We start from the raw sequence: 22,199 nt of genomic DNA on the forward strand, positions 1-22,199 counted from the left end.
TCGGTATCTCTGCAATTATAATATTAATCTTTTGGCTGAATATTCATCTTTTACCTTTTACTTGTTAACGCAAGGCAAAAAGTGGCATACAAGGTTACAATACAATAACTTGAATATATTCTGTTATGTTACAGCTAAAATAAACATTTGACAATCAATACATTTTTTATGTTTTAGTACTCTTTTCAACACATTTACACACTACATTCAGTTAACACAGGAAGTGATAAAAGGCAAAGGCAAAACAATGAAGGCACTTGGTAATGAATTAAACTTGAAAAAAAGGCATTTGGCAACGGAGAAGAAGAGTGATCTGGTATAACTGTGAGGAGTGCTTCAGCATCACAACTATGAAATGTAACGGATCATAGTAGTAAATACAGGTATCCCAGTTATACGGACCTAATTTGTTCCTGAAAATGGTCTGTATACCAAGGTTCTTTGTCATTATTTTCAATGGGGAGAAAAACAATGTGTTCCTGGACTTTACAGAGACACTTTACTCACCACTATCATGCTGTGAAAGTGTACAAGACAGATGGAGTACAGTTACATTTACATTTATTTATTTAACACACTCTTTTCTCCAAAGTGACATATCTCAGAGAACAATACAAAAAGTACAATACACTAACAGGAGGAGAGATCTGGATGTAGACACGTGATTCACGAGTACAGTCGATTTGTCACAAACCACGGTATAAACCGGTGTACACTACAGAAGTAGCTGCATATTGGCTTTTCCATTGTTAAACAAATTCTCATTAAAAAATATTAAACATAACACATGCATGCATATTTATCCAGAATTTACAAGATCAGGGGAGAAGTGACCCTGAAAGAGGTGAGTTTTGAGACCCATCTTAGTACAGGGAGGTACGTGAACAAAAAGCATTAAAAAAGTAAAAGGGAACATGTCGGAACTGAAATAAAAGAAAATGAAAAACAATACAAAATTAAGAGGAAGTTCTCATATGTCGTTGAAAAGTCTGTCTCGTTGGCCCATGACTTGTATATCATTGGGGAAAAGCCGAAAAAACTCTGTAACATGGGTTACTGAACATGGGTACAATTTTTCTAGGGCCGTTGCATCAGATATATTCAAACTTGCGATCTGTCTACCGGGATAAACGCTTACTTCTCAGTAACACATTGGACCTCTGTGGGACCTCATCAGTAACCCCTCCAACACATTTACTTTGAACAGAGTGCAATGGCAGGTCAATGCTGAACACTGAGCTTGTGTGCTAGAAGGCAAGCTGTGGTTAAAGGTAACAAGGGGCGGTCCTTTCCAATACAGTGAACCCAAAGCCAGCTAGAATGATTTATCACCACCAGACAACTTCAGCAGACAGTGCTGGAAAAACCAGTATGAAGAACACAAAGTCCACCAGAACTTGGAAACTTGAGGATGGGGTCAATAACCCAGGAGCCGGAATGAACGCTTTACATGATGGAGTTTTACACAGAGGAAGCTTAGAAACACATTACTACATAATGAGGAGTGTGCGTGCGTCCGAGTGCGTGTTCCTATCACAGCTCGCACAGTGACATTGAGGAGCCCACCCAAAAGCCAAACGCAGGATAGAGGGGCTCAGTGAACGTGGAGGTGAACCTGCACAGGAGCGTCAGCTCACCAGAGGACACACTGTAGAAGGACAGGGTGCCGGACACCCAGTCCAGATATATTCCAATTCTGTTGGAGGAGGGAGGCACGGGTATGTCAGTCTCTCTCCTATTGTGGCAGGCAGCGCACCTCCCACCCGAACAGTACAGGATCCAGGACTTCTCGTTGTATCCAAGCCGACAGTCGGCGTCACTTCCTCTCCTACCGATTCCTTCATAAGTGACTCCTATTTCAGCAGCATCTCCACCCCACTGAACCTCCCAGTAAGAGCGACCAGACAGACTCTCTACACACAAGACTTGGTTCCAGAAATCAAATCTGTCTGGATGATCAGGGTATGAGTCCAACTCCTTTTCACTCCACGTCACCTTCCTGTTGCCCTCAGAAAGATGCAGGTGTCTGTTTGCTAGGCGCTCGTCCAGTGTGAGCTGGCAGGAGTCTGCAGATAAAAAAAATGACAGCAAAAGTTTCACCAAGTCTGCTTAACATTTGCAGTAAGTGTAAATTTAACCGCAACTACAGGAAACCAGGAAAGAAGGCGGTTATTTCTCTGGCCGACTGGTCGCCCATCTTAGCATTTTGGAGATGGTGGAGAGGGTCACCTATAAAAGGGGTGAACGAGTACTATCAGGCCTGTCCAGGTCCCGTGTTCCAGCCCTGTGTCCGTCACACCTCCGTGTAGCCGCTCTGGTTTCGTACGCCTCTTCCACTTATTGTCCACATAAGAAGACCCTGTGCATCTCCTTGTCCCATGTTTATCGGATCGCTTGAGCTCTTCGCTTAATTATCTGCACAGCACACTTTTATTTACACTCTGCGGCTGAGTTGTTACTATTTTGCTCTGTGTCCGGATGTTACTCCCACCTTAGATTTACAACGGAATTTATGTGGATAGCCATAAATTCATGAAATATTTCAATTTCATCTACACTTCTACGTATTTAAGATTACAATAACTGGACCCAATATTTACATTGCATTTTGTTTACACTGGTCTTTTAAAAACATTTGGGTTTTTACTTATGTCTGCAGCAAGCTGCTCTGTCACATTTTACTAATATCTATTTAGCGGTATAAATACTCAAAAATTACATACAGACTGAAATAAACGCTCACAACTGTGTAAGTAAATATATTAAATGAGTGCACGTCTTCAGCACTATATACTTACATTTGAGGAGCCCTGGTCTGATCCTGCACTGTCCACCATGGTCCACACTGTAGGAGAAGCAGAGGGACACACAGTGCGGGAGAGACACACAGCCTGTGTATGAAGTGTGTGTGGAAACTCAGAAGGAGAGCAAATTACGCTATGAACTCTTTACTTTTCTCACACTGACACATGAACTCATTAACCACACACGCATGCACACACACACACACACTACTTACTGCAGGGTCTCCAGTTTACAGTGTGGATCTTGCAGTAGATGAGAAAGCTGCTTCACTCCTGAGTCTCCTGGGTGATTGTAGCTCAGATCCAGCTCTCTCAGTTGTGAACAGGGGTTCGAACACAGAGCTGAAGCCAGAGAAGCACAGCCTTCCTCTGTGACACAACAGCCAGAAAGTCTGTGGAGAGACACACACTAAACACTGTATTATCACTGATACACAAGTTACTGATCATTTACAGTGTGTATTCCCCAGCAGTACTGACCTCAGTGTGTCCAGTTTACAGTGTGTATTTCACAGCAGTACTGACCTCAGTGTGTCCAGTTTACAGTGTTGGTTCCCCAGTCCAGCAGAGAGGAGCTTTACTCCTGAATCCTGCAGGTCATTGTCATTCAAGTCCAGCTCTTTCAGGTGTGAGGAGTTTGACGTAAGAACTGCGGCCAGAGCTTCACAGCATCTCTCTGTGAGTCCACACATCCTCAGCCTGAACAGAACAGAATGACACAAGTAGAATCATTTACTTCAAGGTCAATGTGTCCGTTTATAGTGTGTACTCGTCAGTAGTACTGACCTCATTGTGTCCAGTTTACAGTGTGGATCCTGCAATAGATCAGATAGCTGCTTCACTCCTGAGTCCTTTGTGGGATTGTAGCTCAGATCCAGCTCTCTCAGTTGTGAACAGGGGTTCGAACGCAGAACTGACACCAGGGAAGCACAGCCTCCCTCTGTCACTCTGCAGTTGGACAGTCTAGGACAAATAATATGATATTCACGGCACCATTGAAATTGCCCAAGAAAACCTCTAATCCCACTGGAAATATGATTATAAAATTATGCTTTTGCATTGGGCCGAGTAGAAAAATTTTGAGTGTAATGTTTTGACAGTGTCTAAACTTTTCCAGCGGGGGACACAGTGTTGCAGCGGGCTTGGCCAGGTCCTACTCTCTGGTGGGTCTGGGGTTCAAGTCCTGCTTGGGGTGCCTCGCGATGGGCTGGCATCCCATCCTGGGTGTGTCCCCTCCTCCTACAGCCTTGCACCCTGTGTTGCTGGGTTAGGCTCCAGCTTGCCGCAACTCCCATCCCCCCCGCCCCACCCACCCCAGGACAAGCAGTTTCAGACTGTGTGTGTGTGTCTAAACTTTTCCCATGTAAGACACACTGCTGTAAGTTAGATTTATTCATTTAGCTGATGCTTTTCTCCAAAGCAATTTACAGTCTGAAACGTTCATTTACCCATTTATACAGCTGGATAATTTCACTGGAGCCATTTAGAGTAAGTACTTTGCTCAAGGGTACTACAGCCAGAGGTGAGGATCAAATCTGTGCCCTTTGGATCCAAAGCCAGTAGCTCCAACCACTACCCTACCAGCTGTCCTGTTTTAATCTGACTCCCATCTTCTGGACACCGCCTTGGTCAAACGCAGGCGCTATTAGTTATTAATTCATTTTTAACTATTAGCTATTATCAATTGCACTTTCAGTACCTCACTGGCCAGTTGTGATGTTCTAAGGAGCTACTGGAGGTTATTTCTATCCCTAGCTGTGAGCTATTAGCCTTTCGTCTGCTGTAATTGGGGCTGAGGACACAGGTCTTTGTGACCCTAATCCAGCCAAAGTGAGGGGCGGTTAGTCGGTGGGTGTGGGGTTATCGCCCATCTGTACGAGTGCCATTAATAAACAGATGTCGCCCTGTTATGCTCGTTCAATGTGCTCGGGGTGCCAATTTAATTGCGCTTCCCAGCCAGCTGCTGCTGCAGAGATCATTTTACTGCAGCGCCTCTTTGTGGAGAAACGTGGCAGTGCAGGAACAGGACTTCAGCGGTTAGGGAATCGCTTCAGATCACCCTCCTGCACTGCGGCCTTTCACACACTGACAGGTGAGAGCGCTCATTAATTACACTATTATTAATTACACTTTCAGTACCTCACTGGCCAGTTGTGGTGATCTAATGAGCTACTGGAGGTTATTTCTACCCCCAGCTGTGAGGCTCTAAAGTGGGGGTGGTGACCTCTTAATGACTGAGTTGTTGTCTCAATACACCTTGCAGATGTCACCTCACTCTGCCTGCTCTTGTGTAAATAGATGTACTAATTCATTTACACAACTTTCACTTGCATAACTCATTAATATACTTATGTGTTTTCAGTGTCTGTCTGTGTGTATATATGTATGTAGGTTGCATATTGTATGCTGCTGCAATGAAATAGAGTTTCCCTCTGGAATTAACAAGGCTTCATTCATTCATTCATTCATTCATTCATTCATTCATACCCAGTTAAGCAGAATGAAGACAACGGGTCGTGTGTGGTAAGAGCTACTGCCTTTGGGCCCAAAAGTAACAGGTTAAATTCCCACCTCTGACTACAGTACCCCTGAACAACGCATTTACCCTAAATTGCTCCAGTAAAAAGAAAAAAAATATTGAGCTCTATAAATGGTTAAACAATTGTAAGTACCTCAACTTTATAAGTCACCTTAGAGATTTAACATCAGTTAAATGAATAAATGTCAGAGAGGGGATGTGAGATCTTTGAGCTGCTTTTTAGATTTCATTTATAGTCTGATAGTTAATCAGCAACAACCATCTGGATTTTCAAGTCCAACATTCTGACCACTTGATGATCACATCTTAAATAAGTAAATATTTATTTTGGTTTTACGAAGTATTCAAAATCCTAGAGGACTTCATCACTTTGAAGCAGAAACAGATGTTATAGATAACTGAACAGATCCTTGTTATGGCTGAACAACAACTGAACAACAATTTATGTTCTGTTGGCCTAACACTGATATCAGCATAGATTCAGTTGGTTCAGTTACTGACCTCAAGGTGACCAATTTACACTCTTGGTTCTCCACTCCAGTAAAGAGCATCTTTACTCCTGAATCCTGCAGGTCATTATCACTCAGGTCCAACACTCTCAGGTGTGAGGAGTCTGAGCTCAGAGTTGAGGCCAATGCTTCACAGCTTTCCTCAGTGATTTCAGAACTGCTTAAACTGAAATGAAAAATAAATGTAATGAACATATATTAATATCCTACACATCTATTCAGGAAGACAAATGAGTCATCAGACTACCCAAGAAGCCTTGTTGATGACGTGAAAAGTATTCAGTGAAGAAGTAAACAGGACGATCAATTAAGCAAATATAAAGATATAACCAGTGAGTATGAGCGTCTGTCTGAGAAGAAAAACCTGAAGGTGAAGGATATAGTAGAAAACTGTGTCATGATATGTAATTGCTGAGTATGTCTTCATAAGAGGGGGCATGGTGGCGCAGTGGGTTGGACCAGGTCCTGCTCTCCGGTGGGTCTGGGGTTCGAGTCCTGCTTGGGGTGCCTTGTGATGGACTGGTGTCCCGTCCTGGGTGTGTCCCCTCCCCCTCCAGCCTTACGCCCTGTGTTGCCGGGTAGGCTCCGGCTCCCTGTGACCCCGTATGGGACAAGCGGTTCAGAAAGTGTGTGTGTGTGTGTGTGTGTGTGTGTGTGTGTGTGTGTGTGTGTGTGTGTGTGTGTGTGTGTGTGTGTGTGTGTGTGTCTTCATAAGAATGATCACAACTTTCTGAAAACAAAAATGAAGTAGAGCTATCATCAAACCCCCAAATCCAACGGGTTATGAGGAGACATGAAGAAATTCTCTGTTCTCCATGGATCCAGTTCTCTGTGTTATCTTATCCTGTAAATCCTCCAGTGTCATGCCCCTGACCGCATGCCGAACCACCGCACCTACGATGAATCATGGAAGCTGGGTATAAAGAGGCTGCCCGGACACCTGAGACTGCAGAACCTCATCTGAGCAATCGCAGCTCTGTGCTATCACTCCGTGTTCTCCCTTGTGTTCCTCTTAGCTCCATCCTGCCCTGATCCTGGATACAACTACCCTGGCTCCTCGACCTGTTGCTCACATCCTCTTGACTCTGGCTCTCACACACTCCGTCTGATGACAAGTGACACTCGACCAACCCTTGACTGCCCCCGACTACTCTCTCGCCTGTCCCTGAATAAAAACGCACCTGCACTTGAGTCCTGCCTCTTGGCTCACTGTTGGGATCATGACATTCAGTGACCACATCTCTAAGTCTCTGTGTCTCCACATACCTTCCATCGCATCAAATCATTATGTATCACCTACTGTACCTTGCACTTGTAAATAAACTTAGCCCCTGAGTTCACCATCATCCACATTTCTGTGTGATTATGACAGTCACTCTGCTGAGAAGAGTGTTCTATAGCAAATAAATTGAAACTGTAATTGAATTCGGGGGACATGTTATCTAAAAAGTTCTACCTTTGATTCATCAGTCCACATAACATCCTTCCACAAGTCTTGAGAGATATGGAGATACTTTCTGACAAAGTGTACATTGACTTTGATGTTCTTTTTGTGAGTAGTGCTTTCCGCCTTACCAATCTCCAGTGTATCGAGAATCATAAAGATGGACTTGAGCTGAGGCAAGAGAGGTCTGCAAGTCCCTACAGGTTGTTTTGGGATTCCTTTTAAGTTCATTAATGAGGTTATACCTTTATTATGGAGAGATTATAATACGGTGGCCACTCCTAAGCAGATTCACCACTATTCCAAACTTCCTGTTTCGTCAGTATAGCTGAGAGTGAATGATTGAGGTTCAGAGCCTTAGAAATGGCTTTTGAGCCCCTTCCAGACTGAAAGGTTTCAGTAAATTTTCTCCAGGGAAATTTCCTGTGAGCATGGAATAATGTGCCTCTATGAATCTCTGTCAGCTTGACTTTTGCTGCAAAGTCTTTGAGTAGATTTTATTGAGCAAGGCAATTTGAGTAGATTATATTGAAGAGCCAACTCCACACCAAGGAAACACATAAAAACAATACAGGTTATACAATACAATAAAAGAACTTTTTTTTTTCCATTTTCCTCATAAAAAGAGATAACAGGACTTACAGAGCTGTTTTGCAGGTCAGCACCACTGGCAGCATCCTCTGAAGACCTTCATCACGTAAGGTGCATTTTTTCAGATCCAGCACTTCCAGTTCATCTTCTGACATCAATAAAACAAATGCCAGCGCTGACCACTCTGATGGTGAAATATCTTTTTCCGAAAGATGTCCTTTGCTCAGGTAATTCTGGACTTCCTTCACCAGAGAATTGTCATTCAGTTCATTCAGACAATGGAACAGATAAATAGTCTTCTCAGGGGAGAGTTTCTCATTGATCTTCTCCTTTATGTGATTGATTATTTCTTTAATCTTATAGGAACTTCTTCTCTGCATCATTAGACCTTTTAAAAGCTTCTGGCTGTACCTCATTGAAAGACCAAGAAGGAAGCGGAGGTAGAGGTCCAAGTGTCCATTCTTGCTCTCTAAGGCCTGATCTACTGTTTTCTTCAGCAGGTTGGGATCAGTACTTGACAGAAACTCATGCAAGGCAGCAAGATACTCCTGCACACTAAGATGTATAAAGCAGTAAACCTTCCCCTGATACAACCCAAACTCCTCTCTGAAGACTTCTGTACACACTCCAGAGTACACTGAAGCTTCACTCACATCAATGTCAAACTCTCTCAGATCTTCCTCATAAAATATGAGATTGCCTTTGTTGAGGTTGTTGAAGGCCAGATTCCCCAGTTTCTGAACAAATTCTTTATCTGATTCTAAAGATTTCAGAGGGTCTGTTACTTGTTTTTTCAGATACTTCTCATTCTTTAAACTTGTCTGAAAGATGAGGAAGTGTGTGTACATTTGAGTCAGAGTCTTGGGAATTTCTCCACTTTGGTCCTCAACAAAGAGCCTCTCAAGAACAGTGGCTGAAATCCAACAGAAGACTGGAATGTGACACATGATGTAGAGGCTCCTTGATAACTTTACATGTTTGATGATCTTCTGGGCCAGGTTCTCTTCATTGATTCTCTTCCTGAAGTACTCCTCCTTCTGACAAATATTGAAGCCTCTTATCTCTGTCAGCCGGTGGACACAGTCAGGAGGGATCTGACTGGCTGCTGCTGGACGGGAGGTTATCCAGATGAGAGCAGAAGGAAACAGATTCCCCTTGATGAGGTTGGTCAACAACACATCCAGTGATGTTGTCTTTGCTTCATCAAAAGAGATCTCATTGTTCTTGAAATCTAGAGGAAGGCTACACTCATCCAGACCATCAAAGATGAACAAGACTTTGGAATTTGAGAGCTGAGTGGATCCAAACCCTTTCAGTTCTGGGAGAAAGTAGTGAAGCAGCTGTATCAGACTGAATTCTTTATCTTTCATCAAATTCAGGTCCCGGAAAGGAAGGGGAAATATGAAACAAATGTCTTGGTTTGCTTTTCCTTCTGTCCAATCCAGAATAAATTTTTGCACAGAGACTGTTTTTCCGATGCCTGCAATCCCCTGCGTCAGCACAGTTCTTATATGTGTTGCTTTTCCAGGTAAAGGTGTAAAAATGTCACTGCATTTGATTGTAGTTTCTTGCACAGCTGGTTTCTTAAGTGTTCTCTCAATGTGTCTCACTTCATGTTCATCCCTGATCCCACCAGTACCACCTTCAGTTATGTAGAGCTCTGTGTAAATATCATTCAGAAGGGTTGGGTTTCCTTGCTTAGTTAATCCTTCAAATAAACACTCAAACTTTTTCTTCAGATGGGATTTCAGTTTCTGCTGACAGGTCATCAGAAGTTCATCTGAGAAAACAAATTAGATTACAGCATTCAGAATTATTGTGATAGGTACATTTTAACATATAAGAACACTGACGAAGGCATGCTGCTAAAACATTTCCATCACATTGCAAGAAATATAGCTTTTTTGTTAAGCTTATGTGTACTTTCCCATTTTTTTCTTCACACACACACATAGTCTGAACCACCTGTCGTATACAGGGTTGTAGGGAGCCAGAGCCTAACCCAGCAACACAGGGCATGAGACTGGAGGGAGAGGGGACACACCCAGAATGGGATGTCAGTCCATCACAAGGCACCCGAAGTGGAACTCAAACCCTAGACCCATGAGAGAGCAGGTCCCAGTCCAACCCACTGCGCCACCACACCCCCTTCATTTCTGCTTTCGTTTTCATATATGCCAGGGGGTTCTTAGCACCTAGTCCTTTTATTACACTTAGTTGAGCATGTCTTCTGTTTTCTCAGCACACTTAGGCATATACAAAACGGCCTTTCCGTTTGTAGATAAGCTTCCTTTGTTGTGTGACATTTATTAGTTATCGACTGAAAGAATACGGACTGTGTAAACTTCTCTCAGTTTTTAGAATGCTGCTCAAACAAATGCTTGTAAATATCAAATTAATTACACTGCAAAAGTACCCACCTTCACTACAAGACATTGACATGTCACTCTTCATGGATGTAGAGCTGGGAAGAGGTGAGACTGATCTCTGTGGTGGGACATTGTCAACGGGAACTGGAAAAGACCCTCCAGTAACCCATAAAGGTTCCTTAAAGTTGATTATCACGGGGATTGACGTGTCACTGTTCATCGATACACAGCTGGGTACAGGTGAGACTGATCTCTCCTGCTGGACACTGTCAACAGAAACGGGAAAAGACCCTCCAATTACACATAGACCTTAATTTCATATTGAATTTGTAACACTTTCAGACAGACTTTCAAACTGAATTTGTCTCCTAAGTGGATAAGCTCATATAGAGATGGTTAATGTTCCTATTAGAAACATACACACTATATACAATTTTGAGAAACCATCACATTAAATACAGTCAAAGTTCTTGAAAGCTTACAAAAATTTATGAATATGTGGCCATGCAAGTTTAAGCTGCCAGCTCTTGGCACTAACCCCTGCACACTCCTTGTTTCTCTCTCACACACACACACACACACACACACACACCTTCTCTTTGTTAGAGTTGGTCTAAATTGACATTTACCATTGACCTGCAGAACTGTGTTCCTCCTTAAAGTTGATTATCACAGGGATTGACGTGTTACTCCTCATGGATATACAGCTGGGGACAGGTGAGACCGACCTCTCCTGCTGGACACTGTCAAGGCAAACATGAAAGACCCTTCAGCTATACTCTTCCACACTAGGAAGTGAGACCTTGATAAACTGTTTTCGAGCCAGCAAAATCATACATATTATTAATGTTTAAATTTGCACTCACTCTATCTTTTTCTACAAGGGCAGCTCTTTGGGGATACATATGACCTTATTGACACTCAGTGGTAATAGTGGCTCATCAAGATTGATCACAAATATTGACCGAACCTTCAAAAAAAATTTAATGGATTGACCTCGTCTCACCTCTCTAAATCATTTCGTGACAAAGGAATTTCCTTCCTACAGTCCCCTGGTGGATTCCCTTCTGAGGCAGGGTCCTCCATCTCTGCACTCTGCAAGAGAACAGGGGAGTATAAAAACTTAAGGATGCTGACAATGTTTAGTAAACAATATAAAAATCTAATATTTACATTTATATTTATTCATTTAGCACATCCTTTTCTCCAAAGCGACATACATCTCAGTGAAAATACAAATTTGTGCATTACATTAGGAGAACAGTGGCATGGTAGCTCAGTGAGTAATACTGCTGTCTCACAGCGCCTGAGTGGTGTGAGAGAATGTAGGTTAGATCCCTGCTCAGTCTTCTTCAGAGCTTGCATGTTCTCCCTGTGTCTGTTGGGGTTTCCTCCCACAGTCTAAAGACATGCTGTTCAGGTTCTCCCATAGTGTGTGAGTGACACAGAGAGACTGTGTTGTAAGTAGTGTATTTAGCAGTGTAAAGTCACCTTTGTGAGTAAGGTGTGTGGGCTAGTAACACTACCTAGTATCCATTGTAAGTTGCTTTGGAGAAAAGTGTCTGCTAAGCAATTAAATGTGAGAAAGAGACATGACTGCAGGCATGTAATAATTAAAGTAAACCTAGTTTGTTACTTTCCACTTGATGCACTGATGTTCATTGTTTGAATAGGTGCATAAAATTCAGGATAGATGAATCCTGATAACCTTCCTATATTTTTTTTTAAAAAAAGGTACACAAACATTCACATACAATACAGGAGTAGTGGCTGCATAAAGGCTTATCTGGGGATGATCATAAAGTTACGGTGCATGAACATTTACATCATACATGAGCTGGAGAGATCTTGGGCAAAGTGGGTCTGGAAGAGGTGAGTTTTCAAACCCCTTTTGAATGTAGACAGAGCTTCAGCAGTTCTGAGTTAGAGGGGGAGGTCATTCCACCACAACAGAGTCAGAACCGATTACCTCCGAACTCTACGAGCACACAGCATCAATCATCAAAAAGGCCCATCAACGTCTCCACTTCCTCAGGCGTCTGAAGAAAGCCCGGATGTCCACTACAGTCCTGACCACTTTCTACAGGTGTGCTGTGGAGTCCGTCCTCACAGGGTGCATTACATCCTGGGGTGGCAGCTGTTCCATACAGGACAAGAAAGCCCTACAGAGGGTGGTCAAAACGGCTCAGGAAATCACGGAGACATAGCTACGAGCAGTCCAGGACACCTATACCACACGCTGCCTCAGAAAGATGATGTGCATCATGAAAGATCACAGTCACCCCGCACGGGCACTTGTCTGCCCTCTGGAAAGCAGCTCAGGTCTATTCGAACCCTCACTGCTAGGTACAGGAACAGCTTTTACCCCACTGCTGTAAGAGTATACAACACTCACCAACATGCCACCTTTTGCAACTAGCATTGCACTAACCCTCCAAGCACACCAGCACATTACTTGCATTGTCACTTTAAGTATTCTCAACTTTAAGCATTCTGGCTATCTATTGTTATTTATTGTTATTTATTGTTATTATTACTGGCATTATTTATTGTTTTGTTTTTGTGCAGTACTATCTATTGTTTTTGTCCATAGTCTGTGGAGAAGCACTCAAACAAGAATTTCATAGTACTTTGTGCACAGTACTTGTACTTATGACAATAAACCTTGAACTTGAACTACCTTTCGTGCGCGGGACCACCAAGCAAGCAGAAGTACAAGACCTAAGCAGTCTTTTTGGGGTGTAGTGGTTGATCAAGTAAATACCTGGGAGAAGTTCTACTGATGCATTTGTAGACTGTTAAAAGTTCTATTTAGTATGCTCTCATGCTGGTGACATATTGATCACATGACCTTTGTACGTGATGTATTCTGATGAAGCACGTATGCAAATAAATGTTGTTCTCTTCCGGTTTAAGGAAACCGATGGTGTGAGCGTGCACTTTGTTACCTCCCTTAGTTGTGATTGATTTACCACTTCTCTAACGCATAGATGGCTGCACCAACATAGACAATAACCAGGGTCTTGAATTTGATCCGAGCAGCTATAGGAAACAACTATTTATGTTATATTGTTTATTTGACATATATTTCTAGATATTAATTTTATATTTAACACATTGAAGCTCACGCTTCCATTTCACGTGAGATATAGCAAGATGTGAGAACAGTAACAGCTGGGTTCTCTGCCTTGTCTTATTGATCAGTGTCACTTTAACATAATCCATAAAGCTGTTAGCATGACATACTCTACAGTCATTGAAAATTATGTGTCATACAAATACTCATAACTTACCATAGCAGAGACAGCCATTAAAAACATTCCTACACTTTCAGGTCAACTTACATTTGTTTATTCAGCAGATATTTTTCTCCAAAGCACTTTCCAATGAACTCTATGTAGTGTTATCAGCCCACACACCTTATTCACCAAGGTGACTTACACTGCTAGATACACTACTTAAAATGGGTCACTCCTCCATACATCAGCAGAACACACACACACTCTCTCTCTGTGTGAGAGAGGCACTCACACACTATGAGTGACTATCATCTCTTTGGACTATGAGAGAAAACCTACAGTCTCTCACACAACTAGTCATTGGGCCACCATACCACCTACACAAACACAACTTACAGCAATTCACCCATTTGTACAGGTGGGTAATGTTAGTGGAGCAATTTCAGGGTAAGCACTTCACTCAAGGATACTGCAGTTGGGATTTGAACCCATGATCTGGGGCTCCAAAGGAAGGTGCACTAATCATTACACCACCAGCTGCCCCACACAGACTTTAGGATGGCTACAGGCATATATAACATGCACATACAAAAAGCACAAACTATCGGCACCATAAACAGCACTGAGTGAGTCAACATAAGCAATAAAAATCATTGGTTTCCTTAAGGAAACGTGACCAGTGTTCAGTTCCCCTTCGGTTTGTCTTCACTGTTCTCAGAAATAAAACAATTGTCCAATCCAACTAGATGTGGGGGGGGGGGGGGGGGGGTATGTTCATACAACTTCTAATTGAATTCTGGTGTTTTTTTGAGGTAACATTCCACGTACCAAGAGCCAGTTTCTGTTTCTGTCTCCAGGTAAGGGGAGAGTTTTTGCCCCAGGTGGAGGAGTTCAAGTATCTTGGCGTCTTGTTCACGAGTGAGGGAAGAAGGGAGCGTGGGATCGGCCACAGACTGAGAGCAGCGGCAGCAGTAATGCAGTCGCTGTACTGGACTGTAGTGGTGAAGGGGGAGTTGAGCCATAAGGCAAAGATCTCTATTTACCGGTCGATCTACGTCCCTACTCTCACCTATATTCATGAACTTTGGGTAATGACCGAAAGAATAAGATTGCGGATACAGGCGGCTGAAATGAGTTTTCTCTGCAGGGTATTGGGACTTACTCTCCGTGACAGGGCGAGGAGTTCGGACATTCGGGAGGAACTCAGAGTAGAGCAGCTACTCCTCCACATTGAGAGGAGCCAGTTGAGGTGGTTTGGGCATTTGATAAGGATGCCCCCTGGCCACCTCCCTTTGGAGGTATACCAAGCACAGCCAATTGGGACGAGGCCCCGAGGTCGGCCCAGGACCCGCTGGAGGGATTATATCTCACAGTTGGCCTGGGAATGGCTGGAGACCCCCCAGGCTGTGCTGAAGGAAGTTGCAGGGGACAGGGGCAGATAGGGCTCTCTGCTCCCCCTGCTGCCACCGTGACCCTATTAGGACAAGCGGAATGGAAGATGGATGGATGGATGGATGGATGGATAGATGGAGGATGGATTTTTTTTGAGGTTTTGTGTTTCTCCTTTGTTTAGTTTTGTTTAGTTTTCTTGTTTTAAACATAAAGCTGTTAGTAAGGACAGAGCCACCAAGCCCGCTGTTGTTCAGACAGTCAATGTGTTTGCCAAGGTGACTTACACTGTTAGACCATGTAATACAACACCCATAGATCACATACTGCAGTACAACTAACACAGATTCAATCCATGTCTAGACACAATTGTCAGTAATAAACAGAAAGTGACTGTTACAAAACTGTCTTCCTTAATTTCAACAACATGAGTAAATAAAGTATTGTCTTTTAGCTTGTTACAGCAACAGCAACAGTGGGACACATCAACATAAAAACTGAAGCAGGAACATGTTATAAGCACATCGACCTACATAAAGTAACGCAACTGTCCAAAGAAGAGCCAAGCATTCATGAAAGTTATAATGCAGATTAATTTCCATTCATCCATCCATCCATTTTCAGTAACCTCTTGTCTTGAGTATGGTTGCAGCGCTCCAGAGGCTATTCTGCACTCACTGGGAGCAGGGCTGAAGGGCCTGAGGAACACCTTGACTGGACCCCAGTCCTTCCCAGGCAGATTAATTTGCTGATGTGAATGACGGTACTCCATGAGTAAAGTTGGTTCTTGCACAGTAACCATCTAAGCTTAGCGCTCAGTGGTCATGAGGACATGGCTGGGGCTCCAGATTCTGGTGCAGAAAGAGGTTTTATCTGCCATCCTCCCTTAAAATTAATCTGCTTTTTTCTCTTCTTGTTGGTGAAACTTGTTCAAGAGAAGATCTGAGAACAATGATAAAATGGAAAAACCCACTTGCTTCCTTTAAATCCAGGCAGTGGGTCACACTGCTATGCTGAGGAATGGCAGAATAGAAGGAGACGAACGGAACCGATATTGGGCTTTAATGGGAATTCCGTGATGACATCACCCAAACACAAGCCTGTATTCAGTGTTACTTACTGTCGTGCCTTATTTTCTGTGTTTTTTTTAAGTATTTTTTAGTATTCGGGTTGCTCCCCGCCAGCGCATCTCATCATGTTGTGTCAAATCATGTTATGTACTGCACTTTGCTGTAATGGACACATTGTATTTTCTATGAGATTCATTGCACGTCGCTTTGGAGAAACGCGTCTGCTAAATCATAAATGAATACATGTAAATGTAAATGTTGCACTTCTAGTCGTACCCGGGTTTGAGTGCGTCCGGGGTGGAGCCCTCAGATCGTGCCTCAGACTGTGTTTTGTGGTACGAATAAAAAGAGCAAAATCTGCACACGTTTGTTTCCTGCCTGGTCCTTGTCACAACACATACAACACACAGTTATGAAAAAGTGACTTTAAAGATAGTCACTGTCTGAGAAGTGAGTGAGAAAGCGACACGATGATCACACATGAGACACGATGAAACAGGATGTCACTCAGCGGAGAGACAATGAATCACATGGCAGCGACCGAGAGGCCAGCAAAGACACACGGACGGAACAGAAAAGGACAGGACAGTGATATGAATGGCATGAAACTGCTGTGTTTACCTTGTCTTGATATGCAGAAGAACTTTATGTCAGCTTTTTCAGTCCTCGAGAGTGTGACCGTCGTGAATAGAGGTTTTAAGCAGTTATGGAATCTGAACTTTCACTTTCACTTCAATCTTGGCAGAGAAGAGAGAAACTGGAGACCACGGGGAAAGTGGCGGTGTACATGCCTGTTTCCTGCTCCACACCTCAAACCACTTGTTCTCTTATTCTTCTGAAACACAATCCCAGACAGAGCAAAACTCAGCTTTTATTATATATTTATTACATTAACAGAGAGCACACATTTACATGTACTCATTAGCAGACGCTTAAGTTTTCTCCAAAGTGACATCCATCTCAGAGAAATTCCGTGGCGCGCAGCACCGTGGGTTTGGATGGGGCGAAGAGGGACGCGAAGAGGGACACGAAGTCAGCGTTCATGACGAACAATTTATTAAAACAACAGCACTAGGGAAAGAATGCTCTCGGGCCAAGAACCCCATTTTCTCTAGGACCTGAACTCCTCACAGACACAGTCAACACACCATTTCCCCCGAAGTGCCCCCACTGGTTACACACATGTACAGATTTCCCAGAATGCAACTATTTACACAAAACCAGTAACGCGGGTCGTTACAATACAATTATACGTGTTTGCCACTTTAGTGGAGAATTTTTTTTTTTTTAAAGCGCTCTACTCAACTGATAATATTTAAAAAACGAGCTTGGCCTGCTGGAATCCCTCTCTCTCGCTCTCTCACACACACACACACACACACACACACACAACATGTGACCCGTTGTAACGTCATGCCATGGCTATTGCACAGCAGATGACTCAGTCCAGTAGCTGAATAGGAAACAAGGAGAAGGACTCAGGTTTGAATCCCACTTCCTGCTGTGGTACCCTTGAGTAAGGGATTACCCTGAATTGAGTAAGAGTTCCTGTTCTATAAATCTCTATAAGTAAATAGTTGTATATGACTTTATGCAGAAGACAATTGTGACGCCTTGGACAGAAACATCAGCAAAGAATGACTAATTACAGAATAATTTTCCTAGTGTTCAAGCCTATTAAGTGTGGTGAGAAAAATGCAACTGTGATAACTGGTCTGGAGCAGCAATAAACTCATGTCTCTGCTTCCCTTTTCACTTCAAATCCAAAATCTGGCTCTCCCCTCCCCCCTCTCACTCAGAACTGCTGAATCTCTGTCAACATTCAACAAGGGTCTCAGAATCACTTCTCTCAAATTCCTTCGTACTCCATTATTTACATGATGTCATTTGTCACAAACACCTTTGTGTTTCCTATCCACCACTTATGTGATGTTATTTTTTAATGTTCCACCAATCCTGTATGCAGTCACCCATGTCATGTGGGCTTTAATCTACCATAAAAAGTGCTTCAATACCATGAAAAGCTACATCATGGCCGAAGTCCTCACCCGAGACACTGATAAACTCTTCCTGTGGTGCTTCACGTTGCGTTTCTGTTCAGGCAGCACAAGGCACAGTTAGGTGTTTACTGGAAACACAAGTAGAGTAATCTCGTTGTTTATGAAAGATCGAAGACGCAGGGCCTCCTCTCGCATGGTTCACTGAGTGTCAGCAGATTGTTTATCTCCTTATTCCGTTTTCTCCAAATCATAAAGAACTTTTTCTGTGTTTTTGTTAGGACCCCAGCTTTAATACAAGCTGAGGAAGACCAGAAGACTCCTTTGCATGGGTACAGCCCGTCCGTCAAACAACAGACACGGGATTTTGAAAATCATAATAATGGATTTTCTTGAGATATATTTTAAAAATTCATGAAAAAGATTAAAAAAAGTTGAAAATTTTCAAAACAATACACAAAAATAGGAGTTAAAAAATAAAAATGTATAAATAAATACATACGCAGACACCTGTGTGCACACAAGAAAACAGTTACAAAATGCACTTTGACATGAGCCATGTGTGTAGGCCTGTCTCAGCTCTGCTTATGTATCAGCCATCAGATCACTGCACAAAGGAGACCGTCTAAACATTGCAAACTGAGGAGGCGGACAACTTAGGCAAGTTCTGGAATTTTTTTAATTTTCTTTTTTTATTTCACTTGCTTTGATTTTTGAGAATCACACACACATACATATAAAACATTTTGTATATCCCACCTATCTCACAACAAACTTTACACAACTCTTGCCTCAGGCCATGGTGATATCCCACCTGGACTACTGCAACTCTCTCCTGCCTGGTCTTCCAGCCTCTGCAATCAAACCTGTACAGCTGATACAGAATACCGTGGTACGAGTCGTGTTTGACCTGCCAAAGAGTTCTTACATATCTCCCCTCCTCATCTCTCTCCACTGACTTTCCTATCGCTGCCCAGATAAAATTCAACACACTGGTTACGGTCTTGGAAACCATCAATGGACCTGCTGCCCACTCGCAATACCCCAGCCAGATTGCTGTGCTCCTCCACCTCTGTCCAGTTGTTGGTCCCAAATACAAAAGGTTCAAAATCTCTGGCTCCTTTGCAGTGGAATGACCTCCCCTTCTCACTCGGAACTGCTAAATCTCTCTCTGCATTTAGGAAGGGTATCAACACTCATCTCTTTTGGACTCACTCCTCCCTGATCTTGTAAGTGCTGGATAAATATGTAAATGTTAATGTTTAATAATTTTTTTGAATAATGGAAAGGGGGGGATGGTGGTGCAGTGGGTTAGACTGGGTCCTGCTCTCTGGTGGGTCTGGGGTTTGAGTCCCGCTTGGGGTGCCTTGCGAAGGACTGGCGTCCCGTTCTGGGTGCGTCCGCTCCCCCTCTGGCCTTACGCCCTGTGTTGCCGGGTTAGGCTCTGGCTCCCCATGACTCCATATGGGACAAGCGGTTCAGGCAGTGTGTGTGAATAATGGATAAATCTTTATGCAGATGCTTGTGTGATGTACAATGGTTCATATGGTGGAACGTGAGAAACTGACAATTTAGAATCACGTCTGCATCCAAATCTCTCCTTCTGTTGATGTATTGAATTTATTGTACTTTTCTCTATCTTTGCAGAGTCTTCAATGGGTGCCTCCCCTGCTCCTTCAGCACCATAGGATGCAAGCAAGCTCTTCTCTTCAGTGTTTTGATCAGCACTTAGAGCCATTGTAATGATGACGTATCATGGTGGAGACTAAGGGGTTGCTCCCCCCCCTCGGTCCTCGCTCCCGCGCACGCAGGCTGATATACTTGGCCGTGTACAGCCTGCGGGCGCGGGAGCGAGGACCGAGGGGGAGGAGCAACCCCTTAGTCTCCACCATGATACGTCATCATTACACCATGAATCAACTCACTGTAATCCTGACTGCGTCATTCCCTCAGTGAGGGGCTGACAAACATATTTTATACATAGGTATGTATAGTTATGTCACAGCTTCATTAATCAGTAATTGTGGCAAGGTCAGAGAACCATCCATCCATCCATCTTCTGTCTTGCTTATCCTAAAAGGGTCGTGGTGGCAGCAGGAGAGCAGAGAGGCCCAGCCGCCCCTGTCCCCAGCAACTTCCTCCAGCTCAACCTGGGGGATCCCCAGCCGTTCCCAGGCTAACTGTGAGATATAATCCCTCCAGCGGGTCCTGGGCCGACCTTGGGGCCTCGTCTCAGTTGGCCGTGCCTGGTATACCTCCAGAGGGGGGCATCCAGGGGGCATCCGAACCACCTCAACTGGCTCCTCTCAATGTGGAGCAGTAGCGGCTTTACTCTGAGCTCCTCCCCGATGTCTGAAATCCTCACCCTGTCACGGAAAGTGAGTCCCAACACCCTGCAGAGAAAACTCATTTCAGCCACTTGTATCTGCGATCTTATTCTTTCGGTCATCACCCAGAGTTGATGACCGTAGGTGAGGGTAGGGACATAGATCGACCGGTAAATGGAGAGCTTTACCTTATGGCTCAGCTCCCCCTTCACCGCTACAGTCCGGTACAGTGACCGCATTACTGCTGCCGCTGCTCCCAGTCTGTGGCCGATCCCACGCTCCCTTCTTCCCTCACTCGTGAACAAGACGCCAAGATACTTGAACTCCTCCACTTGGAGCAAAAACTCTCCCCTTACCTGGAGGGGGCATACCATCCTTTTCTGTGACAGAACCATGGACTCAGACTTTGAGGTGCTGATCCTCAACCCCGCCGCTTCACACTCGGCTGCAAACCGTTCCAGTGCATGTTGGAGGCAACCATGTGACGGTGCCAAAAGGACAACATCATCTGCAAAAAGCAGAGACGTCACCTTCCGACTCCCACACAGAATGCCCTCCTGACCTTGACTGCGCCTTGATATCCTGTCCATGAAAACCACAAACAGGAGGGGAGACAAGGCACAACCTTGGCGGAGTCCAACACCCACACTGAACAGGCCTAACTTAATGCTGAGTATGCGGACACAGCTTTCGCTCCGTATGTACAAGGACCGAATGGCCCGCAGTAGTGGCCCCGGTACCCCATACTCCCGAAGCGCACACACACACACACACACACACACATTTTCAGAACCGCTTGTCCCACACGGGGTCACGGGGAACCGGAGCCCAACCCGGCAACACAGGGCGCAAGGCCGGAGAGGGAGGGGACACACCTAGGACGGGACGCCAGTCCATCGCAAGACACTCCAAGCGGGACTCGAACCCCAGACCCACCGGACAGCAGGACTGCGGTCCAACCCACTGCGCCACCACACCCCCACTCCCGAAGCATCTCCCACAGAATTTCCTGGGGAACACGGTCATAAGCCTTCTCCAAGTCCACAAAACACATGTAGACTGGATTAGCCAATTCCCATGCCCCTTCAATGATCTGAGAGAGGGTAAAAAGCTGGTCCACTGTTCCAAAGGCCAGGGCGGAAACCGCATTGTTCCTCTTCAATCTGAGGTTCAACTATCGGCCGGAGCCTCCTCTCCAGCACCCCGGCATAGACTTTCCCAGGGAGGCTGAAAAGTGTGATGCCCTGATAGTTAGCACACACTCTCTGGTCCCCTTTCTTAAAGATAGGGACCACCACCCGAGTTTGCCAATCCAAGGGCACTGTCCTCGAGGTCCATGCAACATTGCAGAGGCGTGTCAACCATGACAGCCCTGCAACATCCAGGGCCTTAAGCATTTCCAGGCAAATCTCATCCACCCCCGGTGCTTTGCCACTCTGGAGCTGACCAACTACCTCACTGACTTCCACCAGGGAAATGGATTCCGACAGCCCGAGAGCCTCTGGCCCTGACTCTTGTAAGGGAGGCATATCACTCGGTTTTAAGAGTTCTTCAAAGTGCTCCTTCCACCTCCCGACAATATTCTCATCAGAGGTCAGAGTTTCTCCACTCCTGCTAAACACAGCCCGAGCGAAACTCCTCTGACCCCTTCAGAGCTGCCGGATGGTTCTCCAGAACTTCTTTGAAGCCTACCAACAGTCATTTTCCATGGCCTCTCCAAACTCCTCCCATGCCCGGGATTTTTGCTTCTGCAACCGCAGCTGCTGCTGCCTTTTTCGCCTGTCAGTACCTGTCTGCTGAGTCAGGAGTCCCCAGAGCCAACCAGGCCCTAAAGGCCTCCTGCTTCAACTTGACGGCTTCCCTCACCACCGGTGTCCACCAGCGGGTTCTCGGGTTGCCACCCTGGCTGGCACCAACAAGC

The 22,199-nt window shown here is 44.5% G+C and overlaps 2 protein-coding genes across 3 annotated transcripts in view; one reads left to right on the forward strand and one right to left on the reverse strand.

Annotated features, from left to right (window-relative positions):
• LOC108932673 (ribonuclease inhibitor-like) overlaps window positions 1-22,199 on the forward strand; it is a 100,184-nt gene that overhangs the window by 7,461 nt on the left and 70,524 nt on the right. The window lies entirely within an intron of this gene.
• LOC108935692 (protein NLRC3-like) lies at window positions 466-16,671 on the reverse strand. 2 transcript variants are annotated; one of them, XM_029245981.1, is made up of 11 exons: window positions 16,576-16,671; window positions 11,263-11,351; window positions 10,886-10,999; window positions 10,308-10,522; window positions 7,939-9,667; window positions 5,845-6,018; window positions 3,591-3,767; window positions 3,330-3,503; window positions 3,020-3,196; window positions 2,799-2,845; window positions 1,534-2,066 (listed from the first exon to the last, which is right to left on the reverse strand). In XM_029245981.1, exons 2-11 carry the CDS (start codon window positions 11,340-11,342, stop codon window positions 1,534-1,536), a joined length of 3,420 nt encoding a protein of 1,139 aa, XP_029101814.1. In that variant the 5' UTR covers window positions 11,343-11,351; window positions 16,576-16,671. The 2 variants fall into 2 exon arrangements, with proteins under 2 accessions (XP_029101812.1, XP_029101814.1); XM_029245979.1 differs by lacking the exon at window positions 3,330-3,503 and having other exon boundaries at window positions 466-2,066.

Source organism: Scleropages formosus, chromosome 2 (assembly GCF_900964775.1).
Source record: "Scleropages formosus chromosome 2, fSclFor1.1, whole genome shotgun sequence".
Classification (NCBI taxonomy): domain Eukaryota; kingdom Metazoa; phylum Chordata; class Actinopteri; order Osteoglossiformes; family Osteoglossidae; genus Scleropages; species Scleropages formosus.